This window comes from Lytechinus pictus, chromosome 16 (assembly GCF_037042905.1).
Source record: "Lytechinus pictus isolate F3 Inbred chromosome 16, Lp3.0, whole genome shotgun sequence".
Classification (NCBI taxonomy): Eukaryota; Metazoa; Echinodermata; class Echinoidea; order Temnopleuroida; family Toxopneustidae; genus Lytechinus; species Lytechinus pictus.
In genome coordinates, this window is record NC_087260.1 from 16,249,519 (window position 1) to 16,268,654 (window position 19,136).

Here is a 19,136-nt window from a genome sequence, read left to right on the forward strand (position 1 = left end):
CTCCCCCTTATCATTTCTTTCTCATTCTATGCCTCTTTCTTCCCTGCCATTCTATTTCCTCCTCGATTTGGGGCCCATCACATCTCTGCGATAATTAAGTTCCAATTTAGGGAGAACAAACGGTGCCATGCGAAAAACCAAGAAAAGACTGCAGAAACTATTCCTACAGCTGATTAGTTCTAATTCATAATACTAACAGGACTAACATTCCTCGGCACACGTTAACTCCGGTTTACCTTTTCAGGAATATGCCCGACACTTAGGGGTTGTCGGCCGTTTTCAATTCACACCCCGACGCCAATCCACCCCGCCCGACCTAGCCGGGGAGCGAGGCGAGAAGACCGGCCAGCGGGCACGTCAATAATTAATTGAGCAAACATACACGCCATATCGCAAACAATTGCAAATGTAGCTTCTATTTGTTGCCCAATGATCAAACCCTGTCATCTCAATGGGCGCCATTGTTGACGTGTTTTGAGGCTTTCTGATATGGGTGTTAAGTGGCTATATGCGCCGCATCTTAGTGGGAATTCGTTAAAGAGAAAGTGAAGGAGAAACTTTTGCTTATTTACCCTCTTCAAACGAACTAATCGCGGTAATGCGGACAGGGCGAGCAGTCCCCCTCCTACCAATTGCTACGAAAATTCACCTGTTGACACTTTCGGTATTTGGTAATCGTTTTTGGACTACAAAACTACCTTTGAAGGAACGCGCTCGCCTTTGATCTCGTGCCGCGAGGCTTTGCATATCCAATTATAAGCTCGCGGTGTATTCCACAATAGTAGCAAGGACATTGTCATAAGAATTAGGGGAGATTGACGCTTATTGGTGATTTTTTTGTGTGCCAAATATTGTGAATGAAAAGGTGTTTGGGTGGACGGATGAGAGTTTTTTCAAAGGGAGGGGGAGAAGGACCACCCCATATCTTCGTCATTTTACGTGGACCCTGTGGGTCTCGTGTCGCTTAAAAGAACATGTCACACGAGAACTTGGACCAGAAGAGAGTCTACGTCTAGAAAGGTCAGTCGAGGAACACACCAGATCTAGGCTTGGTCTATCATCACTCATCAGCAAACTAGCTGAGTTATCAATTTCTTCAAGAAAGCTGAACCAATATCAAACTCAAGGTAATTTACTTTCCTCTTCATTTTGATTGATAGCATTCACATATCAAGTAGCATAAGCTTTGTTGAGTGGCATTATTCTTCAATCATCAATTTTGAAACAAATGTTATTTTGTTACTTCTATGATAATTCATTTTGAAACTCAATGAAACGATGAAATTCCTTCCAGTTGAAAACATGATTATAGATTGTTGATATATTATATTCTACCCATACTCACAACACAAAAAAATGAACAAAAATAATTCAACATTTTGTTTTACATTAGATTTTTCTCGATAAGTTATAAAATAAAGATTTAACTAAATTATCTTTACAATGCATCCTGGAGATGAGTTAATTTTAATAAAAGAAGAAATACTAAAAATTTGTGAAGGTTTGATAGAAATCCATCAAATAGAAAGAGTTATGGGTTATTACAGAGTTGCAAGTCCCTTATCTCTCGTTTGATAGTAATCTTTCTTTAATTCTTACTTTATTTCTTGATTGTTTTATTTTGCCAAATAAATTGAATTTATCTTTTCCACTCTGGTTATTTTTTTCGCTCCTTGGATATAACAAGGAACAGTACTGTTGTCCTCTTTTTATAGCACTTTTTTGGCTCCATGAAAATCACTGGGGTTGTTGCCTATTTTCACGTTTTTTTTCAGAAATAGAATTTCATCTCCTTTATCGCTATTTTTCAAAGTATTCGTTCTTTAATTTTTTTCTATCTTTTGATTTGCCCCCCCCCCCTCTTGGTTCTTGTAAATCACAAGGGGCTGTCACTCCTTATAACACCGACCCTATAGGTGACACGACATTTGATCCTGCGACAATTGCTCAGAGTTTAATCTCGTCTAAGATGTAGGGTTATAGGGTTGCAATAGGCATGATAGGGTTTTATGCTAGGTTTAGGGTAGAGTATATTGTTAAACCCAGGGTTGAAGTTGGTCATTCGATTAGTGTGTGGAAAAAAGCGGAGCAATTGTCGCCGGAGCAAATGAATAAATAAACCCCTCATGGCTTCATAAATTATTGCAATTTGACTTGATTCAAAATAATAATATTGTTTTAAACTCATTTCCATAAACATCTGTTCCATATTTCGTTTAAAACCTGCATACACTGTGCTTCTTATCGAGTGTAATGTAGTAAGGACTTCTAAAAAAAGGGCAGGGCGGGTCAAGGAGCGGCAACCCCATCTGATCTATCAAATAATAAAAAAGAACATATGAAAGGAAATAGAGGAAGAAGGGGATTAAACGAGAAACGAGAAGAAAGGGCGTTATCATAAAGGGAACGTTAATTGGGTCATCAATATGTACATTTGTCATTATCTTTAGAAATGCGACCATACCCGAAAATAAGAAGTTATTTAATATTTTGGTTCCCTTGTCCGCCCCCTCCACCAAATTCCCTGGCTTAGCTCCTGCATATATATTAACATAATATTTTGAAATATGAATTGTATGCGAAAGAAAACATAGTATATAGTCATAGTCATCCGATATGGTTAAATTGAAATTATTTTATATGAAAGACATGACAAAGGAATAAGTTTCACTAACATTATTTTAATGTACGTCATACATTCTACTCATATAATATAAGAATAGACTAACTGCTCGTCATATTTGTTTGTTTGTGTGTTTTTTTGTTAAGGATATTCAAATGAGAAATAATATTTATCGGTCCGCAATTGGTTATTCGCTGTCAAATAATACTGCTGTATTAATTGCATGACAATGTATGTATTTTATATAAAATTGCTTATTTTCTTAGCAAAATTATTTTAACAAAGTGTTTTTCATTGTAATAAGAAAAATTTACCTACTCTAATACTTTAGTAACTATCTAAAGCTATGTTTCATAATGTGTAACTTTTGTACAAAATGTTCCAGTATAACCTGTAAAAATGTTATAATTGCTGATACATAGATAAATAAAATCAAATGTAATCAAGACAAGTATACATAGATAAAATTAATGTAACTTAGGCAATCGGGCCAATTATATACGCTACGAGATGACTTTTGGATGTTTTTTAATTTTACATACGTCGATCATATTGTTTCCTTTTGGCTAATTTATTTCATCCAAGCTGCTTTCTTTCATTATTGAATATTTTGTAATCACCTTGTTTAATCTATTTCCTACAGGAATTGGAAACACTGACACTGTCACCGCAAAAAGTCTGCCTCAATAAGTGAAACAAAAGAAAACGGAACCTCCCAGTCGAATTTAATTCAAGCAAAGTCTCTTGCCTTTTCAATCGAAATCGAGGTTTAGTAGCAGTCAATCGAAATCAAATTAAGGAAACAAAAGCACGCTTCAAAAATTGTCAAAGAGATCTATCAATGACAATCAAACTCGGGACATTGGTAATCTCTTCAGTGTGTTGAGATGCCATCGAAGAGGTGTTGATAATCGAACCATTTGACACGTATCAAGGAAAGAAAAACCGACGCGAGGTGGAGCGAACCTTTAAGTTAAGGCCATTTTGAACGTCAATCATTGAGCAGACAACACTGAGTCGACTATTTCGGAAGTGGCGCGCGGATCGGAATGAAGAAAATTTTGGAGGCGCCACAGTTTGCGATGGAATCCGCTGTGTGTTGCACGCCGGTGACGCCTCGAACAATGGATGCGGACAACAGGTGGAATGCGATCGTCCCTCCTCCGGAGCGGCCACGAGATGACTCTCCGACGAGCCGAGAGTCCTCCGCTGCTGGCAGTGTAGAGAAATGCAGCGATGCGATGAATTCTGGCTCTTGGGTGAGCATTTCGAGAGCAGATGACGCCAGGACGAAAAACAAGGAGCAAGATCTCACAAGCTTGCTCAAGACACACGTTCTTAACAGGGATGAACAGACAGATAAACCAGTGAGAGTTAGTGGCCACATTTGGAGGCCTGCAATAGACGGAAATGACAGGAAAACGTCGAAAGACGTTGACGAGCCAGTCTCAAAAGCTGCTAGAATTTGGAGACCCAATGACGATCAGCTCGAAGAGCAAGATTCATCACGGTTCGACGGCGACGACTTTGAAAGTGATGATGACGAGAATCAAGATGAATTCAGAAACGATGTCGGAGACCAACCGACAAAGAGAAAGCAACGTCGATATCGGACCACCTTTACCAGTTTTCAACTAGAAGAATTGGAACGCGCCTTCTGTAAGACCCATTATCCTGATGTATTTACGAGGTAAGCATTTCCCCTTCCCTTTTTACATTCGATTGTAACTCAATAATTGTGTTTGCACCTTAAATTGTGATTGTTGCATTTTGAAAAAGGAACACTCTTCATTAATTAAAAAGGTATTCTTCTTCTGTCACCAGATGAATGTAAAAAGAAAGAAAAACAATTTTGAGTAAAGCTGTAATCATTCTGCATAATCCTACCATTGTGAATAAGCTACTTGTGTTTATATTACGCCAATAAAAAAAAAAATAGTTTGCATTAAATAGATTGACTTTTATAATATATGCACATCACGTAAAAAATAGGAAGTGCATAGAATCCCACTTTACCATGACATGTTTACCAAAAGGTATCACATTAACATTAATTTGAATTATCAAGTAATTTGGTTAAACTATAGTTATGACGTATTCAAAAAGTAGTTTTCTGCAAGTTATACATTTTTTATCGCATTATAACCCCATTAGGACCAAGGTTTTGACCAATGTTGTATTTAAAAAAAAGTTATTGCCTTGGATTGAAGAAACGAAATGTAATGAATTATGATGCATTTCTCCCCTTCTTATGCAATTGAAAAAATATCCCGTACCCACAAGCATGACAAGTGACTGATTTCCGAGTCAATCTGACCCGGAGTTTCTTTAGAATGCAAGGACTTGATAATAGATTATACAAAATAGCAAAAAGAGCTTCCTCAAGAGTCTCGGTGCAAGTTTAAAATGTTTTTTTTTTTTTTGGGGGGGGGAGGGGTAAATATGCTGAATTTCTAATCCATTAAAATGCTTCCTATTGTAATTAGCATAATAAGGCAGAAGGGGATATAATTTCATTCCCTATTATTATAGCAGTATTTTTGTGTTTAAAAGAATAGAATCTCTCTGCAAACAAGCATAGAAAGCATTTCCTGACCTCATTTTATGATGGCTGCAGAAAATGTAAATAAGCCCGAATGTAATTGTAAATAAGCCCTTCAGTCTTCTGATTAAAAATTGACATTGTTGAAAATAAGCAGATTATGAGTATTATTCGACAAGGGGTCAATTATGTGTGTTTAACATACATCAATAATTTGTCAAACATCATTAATTTATGGCCAAATCACATTCAATTGTCAAATCTGCATAAATAACTATATAGAAAAGTCCTCGTTGAACGGACAAAAGTTGTACATGATAATATAAACATTTGGCCCAATATGTTCTCCCTTGAAATATGAATATATAAAGTAACACATTTTGGAACATGTAATTATAATACATGGTCCTAATTTGAAAAATTTGATATAAAGTCACTAACTGAGTAGGGCAACATAACATACAGATACATGAACATTTCATTATTGTTATTTTGTTTTTCTTTTGTATTTTTATTTTTCAGAGAAGAATTAGCAATGAGAGTAGACTTAACCGAAGCGAGGGTCCAGGTAAGATTCGTTTTTAATTTATTTATTCATTTACTCATTGATCTATTCGTTTAGTTATTCATTCATTCATCCATTTATTTATTTATTTATTTATTCAATCATTCATTTATTATTTCATCTATACATTTATTTATTCGTTTAGTTATTCATTCATTTAGTTATTCATTCATTAATCTGTTAATTCATTAATTAACTTATTCATTTACGATTTATCTATTCATTAGTAAATACATACATTTGTCAGGGTATCACATTCGCCAATAATTAGTGGTCTTCCAAGGGTCTCTCAATAATTACAGACATATTTACATTCTAAAACAGCATAGAATATGATTATGCATTAGGGTTGAAAATGAACGTCAATCGATGGGTGGTATATATACGGCTACTTTTCACTTGGTTTAAACTTTCTATTACATATACATCCTTTTTAAGTTGTCCCTTTCTTCTGTAAGATATTTGTGCTTGATTACTGCTAGACAATTTATATGATTATAAAGTATGCCAGTACCGTTATTTACTTGTAAATCTCGAATTAAGACCATGTATATCCATTCAATTTTCTTTGTTAAAAAATCTGGAAATCTAAAAAGATCAACAACACATTGTATCGGTTGTGCATGGTATTTTCATGTATCATTCGCGTGCCTTCGAAAACGAAGAATGTAGATAAACTCCTTTCCTCGGGGAATAATTGCAGTGTACTCGGGAATCGAACCTCGAGCTTTATTGTGTGTACCGTAGTCTGACGCCTCAGATCACTCCGCCACTGCACCTCCAGTCTTTAATATTAATAATAGATTCGAGAACAGTATGGCAATTTTCCATACATTAAAATATTCTGAAATCTTGATTTGATCTGATGTAGGTCTGGTTCCAGAATCGGCGAGCGAAGTGGAGAAAAAGAGAGAAGCTCGGCTTACAACCACGACTCCATCCACATCCATCGTTTTGCCCTATCATCGGTGGTCCGATCACGGATTCGAACCTTGTATCTTCTCATCTATGCCGTCTTGCTTGCATCGACCGCGTCCAACGGCAAGGGTTACTGGCGTCACCGCCGCCGCCAGCACAACCACCACCACATCCTCTGCCTCAATTTACAACCTCATGTTTGCCGACGGCAACGTCGACCACCGTCTTATCGGGGTCCCTACCGAGGCCTACTTACCAGCTTCCTGCTCATGGACTGCTACCACTGCATCATGCTTCTCCGGTCGCCGCGGCAAGCATGTTATATCCGACGCCATTTTGTGATTTTTGGTCCAAGCAGGCGAGTCTCGCTTCCACGAGGAACTCACAGTCACAATCAAACCTCGCTCATCTCGGTCCAGCACTGCTCACACCGTGTTTCCCGGTCCCACGGAAGTACCAGGACCACGACCCATCAATGCCAGCGAGTCCTGGACTCATCAGTAGAGGTAGCCTGGGCCTGGACCCGTTCGGACCGAGTTCTAAGAAGGGACTGAAGCAAGATATGTGGTTAAGGAGCGAACGACGAGCGTTAAGCATCGCGGCACTTCGATTGAAAGCTCGTCAACACGCAGCGGGTGTCGAACCTGTCGAACGCAAAGGTGTCCCCGTGAACCCATATCATGGCGGTTTGATCCTTTTCAATTCTGAGTGAAGAATCCACCTGAAAAGCAAAATATATCCTGTGCATACAATACCTAGTCAATGAATTTAACTTTACCATTGAAATCCTCGATTTTGATCGGCTGTTGAGCAGTAATACATTGACAATGACCATCGGATGGCAAGTCTAGGGCCTATAGTAACCTTTTGCAGGGGGCCGTTTCATAAAGCTGTTCGTAAGTTAAGAGCGACTTTAAGAACGACTGGTAAACCTTTCTTCCGCGCTTAACCATCGCCAATGAATATACCATTTTCCACAAGAAAGGATCACCAGTCGTTCTTAACGTTCTTAAAGTCGCTCTTAACTTACGAACAGCTTTATGAAACAACCACCAGGCCCAGATCCTTTCCTTCAGATCTTTACATCATAAGATATTAACAAGTTTACACTATAAGAGTTGATATCGGTTGGTGTTTATACCAAAGAGCGTTATAATTACCCCCCCCCCTCCCCCTCTTTCCTCAGGCTGTTAGTGTTAACCATAAGCATATTGAGATACTCCTTTAAGGATTGACTCTCGGTTAGGTTTTTGACCCCCTAATGTGGGCTTTTGGAAGTTAGCTGAAGACCATCACAAAATGATTGTCATTTTGAGTGCATTCATTAAAGATATATCCTGGAGCCGCGCCTGCGTTATCACTAATCTTTTATGTTCGATGTTCCCTCATAATTATAATTACCCTTTCTAATTCGATCTATAACCAAGTTATGAATATTTTCTGCTTTTCACTAAGCTTTCATTATTTTGTTAATTGAAATTGAAATTCTTGCAAATATGTAAATGTATGTATAAAATTGAATAAATGAATTTAATTTGATTGAATTTTGCCAATTTAATTGCTTCTCAGATTACCCTTTTATTGTTAAATTCAGTTTGACAACCCAAATGATTGGTGATTAATTAAGGCTATGCATTGAATGACCGTTTGATTTCCTATATGCATTCGATTGATCAATAGATTGATTAATGATATTGGTTGGTTGATTGGTTGGTTGGTCAATAAATTGATTGGTTGGTTGTCTGATCGATTGGTTAGTTGATTGGTTGGTTGATTGATTGGTTGGTTGGTTGGTTGGTTAATATTGATTGGTTGGTTGGCTGATCGATTGGTTTGATGGTTGGTTGATAGGTTGATTGATTTTTTGATTGATTGGTTGGATAAATGGACTGATTAATTGATTGATCGATTGGTTTGATGGTTGATTGGTTGGTTGAATGCATCGATTATTGATTGATTGGCTGATTGTTTATTTGGTTGATTGATTTAATAAATGATTGGTTGGTTGGTTGGTTAGTTGATGATTGGTTGGTTGGTTGCTTGATTGGTTGGTTGGTTGCTTGGTTGGTTGGTTAGTAGGTTGATTGATTGATTAATTGGTTGGTTGACTGATTGATTGGTTGGTTGGTGGTTGGTTGATTAGTTGATTGATTGATTGATTGACGGATTCATTGACTGATTGATTTATTATTGATCGGTAACATGGTTGATTGATTGGTTGCTTGATTGATAGGTTGATTGATTTATTGTTAGATTGATTGGTTGATCGGTTGTTTGGTTGACTGATTGATCAATTAATATTAATTGATCGTTAATAAAAATTGATTGATTAAGCGAGAGAGTGATGATTGAGTGAATTTAAAAGGATAACACACCCTTAGGTCGTCTTGCAGGGGCTGTAGAACGATTTTAAAATTGAAGGTGGGGGCCGACCATGCAAAATGGAACAATCTTGGTCATCTACACTGTAAAAAAAATATTGGGTAAACATTTTACCACCACGAGGGTAATTATGTGTCCAACCAATTTGGGACAGTATTTTACCCATTGCGGGAAGCATAGAGTCCAGTGAGGTTAAGTAATAAGCAGCAATTACTTTAGAATGGGCAAAATTGTCATCACACTGGATACAAAAAAATGCCCAAAAGAAATGCCCAATGTTGGACACAATATTGATTACCCTCATGGAGCACTTTTACCCAATTTTTAGAGTGTGAAGGTTTTTCTACATTTTTTTTTTGGGGGGGAAGGGGTTTTAAAGCGCACTCCTATTACCAAGAATTCGTAAAGCATTTCCATTTATTTGAATGCAGGACAAAAGAGCATTGTCGATTAAATGCCTTTTTCATGGGCATAGGTGCCGCGGATAGGGATCGAACCCCAGACTTTCCATGTAGGGCCTATAGTTAGGCGCCTTAGACCACTCGGCAACGACACCTTTTTTGGAAAAAAATAGTGGGGAAGCTTGAGCCCCCCCGTTCATGCCGTTCCTCGACCTCTGGTCTTGGTGTTGAAATTGAAAACTGCAATGGAAATCCCCATTTTCTTAAAACAGATCTAGAGGTTCGCTTCCCTCCCCCCTCCACTGACCGAGATAATTGGCTATATGAATAAAAAAACATCCTTGACAATGAAAGGTTCGATTCCAAGGTAATTTTTTCAGAAGATCCCTGGAGTAATTCCAACAACTCTAACATGTCTAACGCTCTCTCTCTTTCTCTTCTCCCTCTATCATGTCTATGCACTCTTGTTCTTTCTCTCTCTTCATCTCCCCCTCTCTTTTTCTCACTCTCTCTATCTCTCAATCTCTCTCCAACCACGGTTCAACTTCACACTGGAGGCCATGTTATCCCTCAAACATCAATCGAAATTAGGTAGATTCTCCCAGCACCTATTACTTTTCTTTGTATCAATTTAAGACAGTGGATCTTCCATTAGATCAGCAACGGCCCGATAAAATGCTGTGTTTGTCGCTAATAATGCGTCGGGTTTCTCGGACGTGTCATCGCCGCACCTCTCGCCTTCTTTCCATACCTGATCACTCCATTCTCTCACACAGTTCATGTATCACTTATTAGCGCGCGCAAACTGAATTTGGCGGTAAACCGGAAACCAGAAAAATGAGGGTCAATATATATATAATATAAAAAGAAAAAAAAAGCAGCAGAAAAATGCCCCATTTTATTCATGCATTATCATATAGTGCGAGCTACAAGTATATGACCTACCCATAATTGAATGCGTATTTTTTGGTTATAGCGAATGAGATCAATTGTACGTAAAATTCGACTCACTTGACATAGATTAGGTATACTTTTTTTCTTTGCCAATATTTTATTTTTGAAATTCAATTTTTTCACGAAATGAATCTTATACACTGCAAAAACACCGGTGTCAATTTAACACCAGCCCAGAATCTATATACTTGTACGTCCACACCAGAGAAGTATTGAAACAACACCAGTTTGGAATTAAACCGATGCTGTTTTTATACTAATTGGTCTTGTATAAATACCTATCTGGTGTTAGACCAAAACGAAATTGGTGCTGTTTAACACTTCTCTGGTGTGGACATATGATTCCCGGCTGGTGTTAAATCAACACCGGAGTTTTTGCAGTGTACCTAATTAAATAGAATGCCATCAGAAGAGGAGACGTGCAAAGTTTTTGACAGTGGGGTTGGAATATAAGAAACAAACATACAAAAACCTTTCGATCACTATTTCCTGAAATACAACACGTATAACAGTGTAGACCTATACACTTTAAATTGATCCGGGAAATTCCCGGGAAATTCATTTTATGCGCTCATGTACCCACGAATATCCCACTCATGAATAGATAGAGTTAACGGGTTTTGACGATGTGATTGTGAAAGGAAAACTTCAGGAAATTCTGAAAATGCAAAATATGGATTAGTTTTATAAAAGAGTCTGTACTGCAGGGGCTGTGGAACGGTTTTAAGAGTGAGGGGAGCCGAAAGTTGGGGGAGGGGGGGGGGGGAGCTAAACGTTCCTAAAATCAGTTAGATCATCATTTTCACATTTGTGTATATAAATACTCAAAAAGTGAGAAGGGGGCTCTAATAGGCCTAACACTATTGCAAAAGTATGGAATATAGGTTGGTAACAAAACAATGAACTTGTATCACGCAATGGAGTTAAGACCGAATGGTACTTGGAACTTATATTTTCAGTTTTCTAAGAAAAAAGAATTGTATAAAAATTGATATTACATGACATGACAATGATGGAGATTGTCCCATATGTGATTTCAATAAAATCTCATTAAAAAATTCATAACTATTATAATGTTGTTTTTGTAAATATATCTTCTTTTTGTTTCTCCATTTTCTTTTTTTTTTGTTAATTTAAAAACCAACTTATCGTGAGGGTTTTACCCTTTCTGAACTGAAAAAGTTCTTTGTGAAAAAAAAAATTTTGCTTGAAAGAATGCATGGAAGAGATTAATACAGAACAATTAAATATCATGTATATAGTGGGGATTATTGAATGTCCTTTTCAAGTGATAAAAAAGAGGAAAGGGTTTTTTTTTTCTAAAAAGGAAGAATGAAGTTGGAGAAAAAGAAGAAGAAGAAGAAGAAGAAGAAATGTTGGAAAAGGAGAACGGGATTGAGAACATGTTGAAAATGATGTATAAGGTCTCTGCTTTTGATAAGAAACGAAAATGGAAAAGGAAAGTCCATATTTTATTGCCCTCAAGAGAAATCGGAAATAGAAATCATTTTGCCCAATAATGGGTCGCAGCCAGCACTGAGCAGCGCAAGATCGCACCGTTGCTCTAGCTTACATCATCTGTGTTTTTTAGCTCCATGATTGGACTTCAAACAGGGTAGCCTACTAGTTAAAATGTATGCCAGCATTTCCCATCTTTTAACGTTTTTCGGTCTGACGCGGTCGGGGCTTGAACTCCCGACCTGTATACCGGTTGTGAGGTGGACGCTCTATACCAACCGAGCAAGCACATCGTTATGACCGGTATGACATCATAATTATTTCAGTTATCTTGCCAACTTCTCTCTCTCTCTAAAAAAAAAATAAACAAACAAAAAACATGGTACCTCCTGTATGTAAAGATATTTATTTGTTACAACAGGCTATTATTCATAACAATGTAACCAAAATGAATCTTTCTGGTCCTGATAAAAAATAAAAATGGCGGTGCAGTCTTTGGACGGTACACACCAACTTTAAAGGGATGGTCCGGACTGAAAATACGTGAAAATATTTATATCAAAATCAATACAGTAGAATTCACAGGCTGTAACAAAAATGTAGCCAAAATGACTCTTTCTGGTCCTGATTTAAAAGGCGGTACCGTCTTTGGACGGTACACATCAACTTTAAGGTGGGTGATCTCAGTTTGCAAACTATATACTATTACTCTGAAATGGGTTTTTAGGAATGGGAGTATCAAGCTGTTAGGTTCATTTTTGCAACGTTTTAAACTTTGTCAATGCCACATCATTACTAAAACTAAAATTATGGTAAAATGTATTTCGAGACTATAAAATCCGGGATAAAATCTCCATGGCCGGCATTTCTATTTACCAGACATGACGAGCGTCCTATTTATTACACCAAACCTCTTTTTTTTCTTCGATGATAACCACACCGTATAGGAACCACTATACATTCAGAATCACTGGAGGCAGGTTTTTTCTGTTTGAAGGCCAAGACTAATTCACGTAACCGATCCGCTATTTTGTAAGAGAAAAGGTCATTCTCTTACTCCCCCAAAACAGATCTAAGACAGCTAAAGATTTCTCATCAATCCACAAATTTCAACAACAAAATTATAGCCCGCGGATGTGGAAGAAAACTCGCGAAATTCAGCGAGATAACGTCTTCTTTTCCCGCCCTTAATATTTCCCGCCAATTCGGGTATTTGAGTATACATTTGTCATGTCCTCGGGCTCTCCTCCATGTATTTCGTTGACGCCGACAATTTTGTTAAAACCGTTCATTCGGGGTACAATTCCCTATCAGGTTTAGCAATGCGAATCTTATTAGTCCCTTCAATTGACATTATTTGTCTAATGTCGCGTAATTAGTTCAGGGAACGGTATAGACCGAAACGTGGTTGATTTTCATGGGAGGAGGCGTGCAAAATATCACTAAATTAACAGTGTTCGCTTTCGGTAAATCAATTATGGCGCCAATTGCAAACATTAGCAGTCCACATTTCATTTCGAAGTGTATACCTTACACAGGTTAGGTGGACGAATTAAAATGTTTATCAAATACTCCGTCAATCTCTTTTGCTTCTTGTTTCTTCACATCTATTGATCTTCTTCCTCCATCCTTCCCCTTTTTCTCTTTTCTTGTGCTATTGTTTTCGTCCAATTTTCTCCATTATCCCTTATATTCACTTTACTCTGTGCTAACTTTGAATGTTTCTTGCTTGCTCTTCTTTCTCGATGTCGTTTTTAAGTTGCTTCCTTTACGTAGCCTTTTGATTTATATTTTCGGACGCATGTATAGAAAATAATAATTTTAAAGTTTTCGGTGGCCCGATTTGCTCACTATAATAAAAGCAAAAATGTTTTGGGCGGCAAACATTCGACAGTAACCACGATAACAACCATCATAAATATTAGGTATCTTGGTCGATCACAAATTTTATGGTGATTTTGGAAACAAATATATTCGGTTAGAAATATCAATGGTCGCATTCTGCATTTCTTGCCTTATCCAAACCCTCTTCCCGTGATACACTGCAAAAATTCTGGTGTTGATTTACCACCAGTCCAGAATATTTCCACACCAGCGAAGTCTTAAGCAACACCAGTTTGATTTGGGTCTAACAATAGATAGGTGATACAACACCAATTAATATTAAAACAGCATCGGTTTGATTCCAAACTGGTGTTTCAATTCTTCTCTGGTGTGGACTGTGCACATACATAGATTCCGGGTATAGGTGGTAAATCAACACCGGAGTTTTTGCAGTGTATAGGTATTTCCTTTACTTTTTCGTTTATGCCAAGCCCCTCCCACCCCTAAATGTTTTGTTCCAGAACCGAACCCTGTATTCAATGGTTTTAGAAAGGGAGTGGAGAAAGTGCATATACATTGACGCATCCGGGCATGCCAGGATCCGATGACCGCGGGGTAATAATAATAGCAATAATATTAATGTATCATTTTTTCTTGGAAATTGTGTGTAGTTGGAAGCTATACCTACTAGTTTTTATTTAACCTACATAAGTATTTGCTTCTTTTTAGTGAAAAAAAAATATGTACATAGGACCTATTAAAATTCACTGGACATATAAAACCGTTATATTTATCGACCCTTTCCGGAATGGCGTTTAATTATGCTTATTTATGGGGAGGGTTAGGGAATGGCACATTCAGACCACGAAGTCACATTTAAGACAGAAGTCAGTTAAACAATTTGGGCGTTGTTGGTGTTTTTGGTTTTGAGCCTCTTCAGCAATAACTAGAATTATCTCCGCCATTTTGACGTGCTGACGCATCATGGTGACTTTCAATTTTCCAAATTGAATTGCTTGACATATTTGACATGCCATCGATGGATATTATTACTCAAACATTCCTTTAAATAATGACAATATTTACATTTTCATCTTGGTTCACTACGGCTAGTTTCAAATAAATGCGGGAATAAATAGTCACTTTAATGACGCTCATTACATTAGTCGATTTACCCATTCCATAAATTATACAAGCAGCAGAAAAGAACAAAAAAACTTAAGCAAATTTTCATTAAAAACAAATTGGCACAAAATCGGTAAAATGACACCTGGAACTGCATTTGACGCGAGGGATACTCAAACATCGCACCTTGTTGGCGGAAAGCGAAGCTTCAATAATACTACATAAGAAAATGTCCCCTCCCCTTTCGCATTATTCCTGCCAAGCCAACATTGCCCACTTCTTGCTTTCTTGTCAGTAAAAGAAGTTGAAATCGATAACAATTCCTCGACGAAGCATTCAACACTTGTCTGAAACTCACGTTTTCAATTTCTGCCTGCCATTCAACGTGTACAAACCGCCCCAGTTGGAGATAATGTGGCAATTAATTTGATTTAGGCGGTACAATGGCATGGTATCGATCTCTCCTTACGAAGGCAATCGCCGTCGTCTGCTATATCGGTTGATTTTAAGAGGGACGACTAAATATCATGACTATGTAAAATAGAGAGGTCTGTATAGTCAAACGAAGAGGTATATAAAGAAGAACAAAGGAGGAAATGATAAGAAATACAGTAGGGCATTTCCTTTGTCTGCATTTAGATCTATTTGTTAAAATCATCATCAATAATCATCAAAATTGTTATTGAATCAAAAGTCTATTGTCACGATTGCAATGTTCCGAAATTTAAGAACTGGAGAAAATGAAATTATGAATTAAAATAATTTTGAACATTTCTCGTAAAAATAAGTACAAATAGTAATTGAAATTTGCAACGACCAATGTTGATTCAGGCAAACTATTCAATTCAGGAAAATAAACAGGGATAAGGACTAAATTAACATTCAGGAAAGCGAGAAAAAATAATTATTTTGGATGGGTGTTGGGCAAAAATCCCAGGGGTTCATGCTTCAAATTTTTAGAGGCAAGTAGGGCCCGAAATGCATGATTTCTCTGTGGAGCAAAGCGAGAGAGCGCAGTGACCAAGCCTATCAGGAAAGAACTTTTACCCCTTTTTAAAAGGTGAAATTAAGGTTTTATTGCACAATTTTGGTGAGCAAAATATAGTGTTTTCATGGGGGGGGGGGTTGGAACAAGTTCCTCTTCTCCCTACCAATGCCTACCATGTACTCGTGGAGGTGACCCGATATTTACGTAACATTTGCATAAAAAACAAGAGTTAATCCCACATGTATATCCATTTTAGTACAGTATTTGGGACTGATGCTGCCCCCTCCTCACTCATAAATACAAGTTCTTGTTTCCGAGCCTATAGGCCTTCGCCTTCTGGAGGTTATGCTGCGGACTCATTTGCTTAATGGCCTTGGCCTTTTCACATAGCGTTCGGAAAGCTTCATTAATATTTGATGTTTCATATGGAATGTCAATTGAGATAATATTTTCTTGCGCGAAGCGCGCCGCAAAAAAAATTAGATTTTTCTTCCAAAATCTTCTTCTCCGTCTTTTTCGCCCATTTAGGGGAGGGAGAGGAAAAATGTGGAAGGGGTGACTGCCCCCGCTTTCAGAGCCCCCTTTTTTTCTTTAATTATCACAGTTTCGTTCCGTGCTAGAAAATTCTAATCATTACTTTTTAAGTTTTGTTTCATAGAACAGTAATTTTTTATTATTTTTTTTTTCAATTTGTAGTAAGCCTACCCTTCCTTTAATGCACAATGCATTCGCACCTGGTACCAATGTAACACCTTATAAGCTCATATACTGTATTAGTATTAATGCAATTATTGAGAAGCTAAGCTGGATTTGCCTGTCATATATAGGATTTTAAAAAAAATATTTTATTACCTACTACTTTCCATGCTTACGTCAAGGGAGTGATGGCCTTTTTTGTTCATCATTGTAAGACTGATGGCACATCAACGCCCCCTTTTTCAACAATGATGATACTGTGTTGAAATAGATCGGTTTGTCATTACTCTTCAGCCCCTTGTATTTAGCAATCTTTTTATACAATCATTTGAAATAGAATTAACAGCTATTTCGTTTTAATCTATGGAGTCTTTTTCGTGAGAAGGTCACTTGTCGAGTTGTAAATAGGAAACGCGCCCTAATACGGTAATAACCCGTCAATTACTCTCCCGAAGATCGATAGGTGCCCAAAGAATCTTAAATGAAAACGTTTTCTGAATATTCTAATCATTCTTATCGTACTCAGATCGCAATTATTATCCAAGGATATCCATTTTTCTTAGAGAACATTAATTAGACTCATGTCATTATTAGCATGCACGTTGACCCTGAGGTAGATACGTTTATAAATGTTTGATGATTTTGAAATATATACTCGTTTTGCTTTAAAGTATTATCATCGACTAAATGTACAAGCGAAATGAAATGTCGTGTCTTTAAATGGATCTTGATATGATGAAATCTATATTTGAGAGAAAAATAAGCATGCGACTGAAAAAAAGCCGACGATGGGGTTATTAAGTATTTTTAAACATAAAAGAACGTTTATTCCGCAAGGACGATCATTTCTATATGCAGCTGGGTTAGATAATTAACGAAAATTAATATCCCCTCCCCGCCAAAAGCGAGGAAAACAAGTAAACGAGAAATGGAATTTCAAGATAATTAGTAAGACGAAAAACGAGGAACAGAATGATCAGCAGGGTGAAGAGGATGAGGAGAAGAAACAGAAGAAGAAAAAAAGAAATAGCGAATGGGCGACGTCATTAGTTCCATCCTTTTCATACTGACCACGATGTGCATAGCTGTTTGTGAAGTTAAGCGAAAACTTAAAAAATAAAATTAATAAAAAATGGATAAAGGAAGAGGGAGGGAGAATGAGATCGAAGAGTAATTATTCTAATTTTGAATAGTAAAGATATATAGACACGTTGAAAAAATGCAAAAAGAAACCAGTTCACGAAAACTGACAGAAAGTATTTAAAAAAAAACACGCGGCGAAATTAATTTTTAATGAACATGGAGATAATACTGCAGCAAAGGGTTGCTTTATTAGATGTCAAATCCGTCCCAACAATTTATTTTAACAAAGATATACAAATCAAACAAGCATTATAGTGACATTTTCATCCAAATTGGATGTAAAATAAGAAAGTTGTGACATTTTAAATAGTAATATGTTTATCCTGGATATATAGGTATGCAACCGAGAGAACCAATTACATCATCCATATTCCACACACTATTTATTTCTTTCTTATTTTTTACATATGAAATAAGGAATTTTATAATTTTTGCTCATTATGAATAACACTTCCATGAACATGTTGGATTTCTATACTGTGATGCAGAACTTCCTTATTGTCAGATCTGTACGAATTGAAATATTCTGCATTCGAATAGCAAAAAGAAGAAGAGGAGGAGGAAAAGGGAGTGGACGAAGAAGAAGAAGAAGACGAAAACGAAAGAAGAAGAAGAAAAGTCCTTCTGTTCTTTGATCATTATCTGTCATGAAGACATAATGCTGCTTTGACAGAATACAATAGAACACACAGCGTACATAGACAAACTACAGGTGTCGACGTATCGAATTTTCTTTCTGGTAACTCGTGTGTTATTAGCTTAAATGATTGAAGGGAATCGCAGAGAGGGGGTCTAAGAATCGTCTGAGATCGATCGAAACCTTGATCCATTGTGATGTTGTCCCACCCAGGGGAATCCACTATGTTTCCACCTTTTTTGTTTTCCGTCAAGACGTGATACCTAGTCACACCTTCGTATTCTATTCCAAACCGATCAAAGCTATAACGTTATTACCAATGACATATCGTCGGTCGGTTTGTAGTCGGTTTGGTTGGGTGTGACTGTAAGTGGGGTCGCCAAGGGCGATGTGATGGTACCTTCCTTTTTTTTCTCTCCTCCACATGATTTTCCATGAAAATCTCCATGAAATTCCAAGATGAAGAAAACAAGGGACCTTCGTCATTTTTTCATGGGTTTTTATTTTCAAATCTTGATGGCAAAACATTACAATTCCAAGGAATGTTGACCTCATTTTTATTTCAGCTATATAGTCATATTATTTTATTTTATTTTATAGACGTCATAACAGGTTGAATCCTCACCCTCAAGGTGTTACGGAATTTATGACGTCATGTTTGGCAGGTACATTCCAGTCTCGGTAGACTTACTTGGCACCCCCCCCCCAATAAAATCAAAATTCAGATACATCACTGGCAGTGGTCAAGTTTGTATCAACTCAGTATCAATGAAAAGATATCATGGATCATGATGATCTATTAAACTTCATAAGGTTTGTCCATTGATATAAATGTATATTTCACATCAAATATAAATATATAATTTACAATCAAGCTGGC

At 37.1% G+C, this 19,136-nt stretch overlaps 1 protein-coding gene across 2 annotated transcripts; it reads left to right on the forward strand.

The window, feature by feature from the left end:
• Positions 1 to 431: 431 nt before the first annotated feature.
• On the forward strand, positions 432 to 8,204 carry LOC129278643 (aristaless homeobox protein-like). 2 transcript variants are annotated; one of them, XR_010296021.1, is made up of 5 exons: positions 432 to 1,127; positions 3,267 to 4,313; positions 5,688 to 5,733; positions 6,602 to 7,493; positions 7,685 to 8,204. XR_010296021.1 is itself a non-coding variant. In XM_064111095.1 (5 exons), exons 2-5 carry the CDS (start codon positions 3,673 to 3,675, stop codon positions 7,690 to 7,692), a joined length of 1,401 nt encoding a protein of 466 aa, XP_063967165.1. In that variant the 5' UTR covers positions 963 to 1,127; positions 3,267 to 3,672; the 3' UTR covers positions 7,693 to 8,204. The 2 variants fall into 2 exon arrangements, 1 of the variants encoding a protein (XP_063967165.1); XM_064111095.1 differs by having other exon boundaries at positions 963 to 1,127; positions 6,602 to 7,307.
• The last annotated feature ends 10,932 nt before the right edge of the window (positions 8,205 to 19,136 follow it).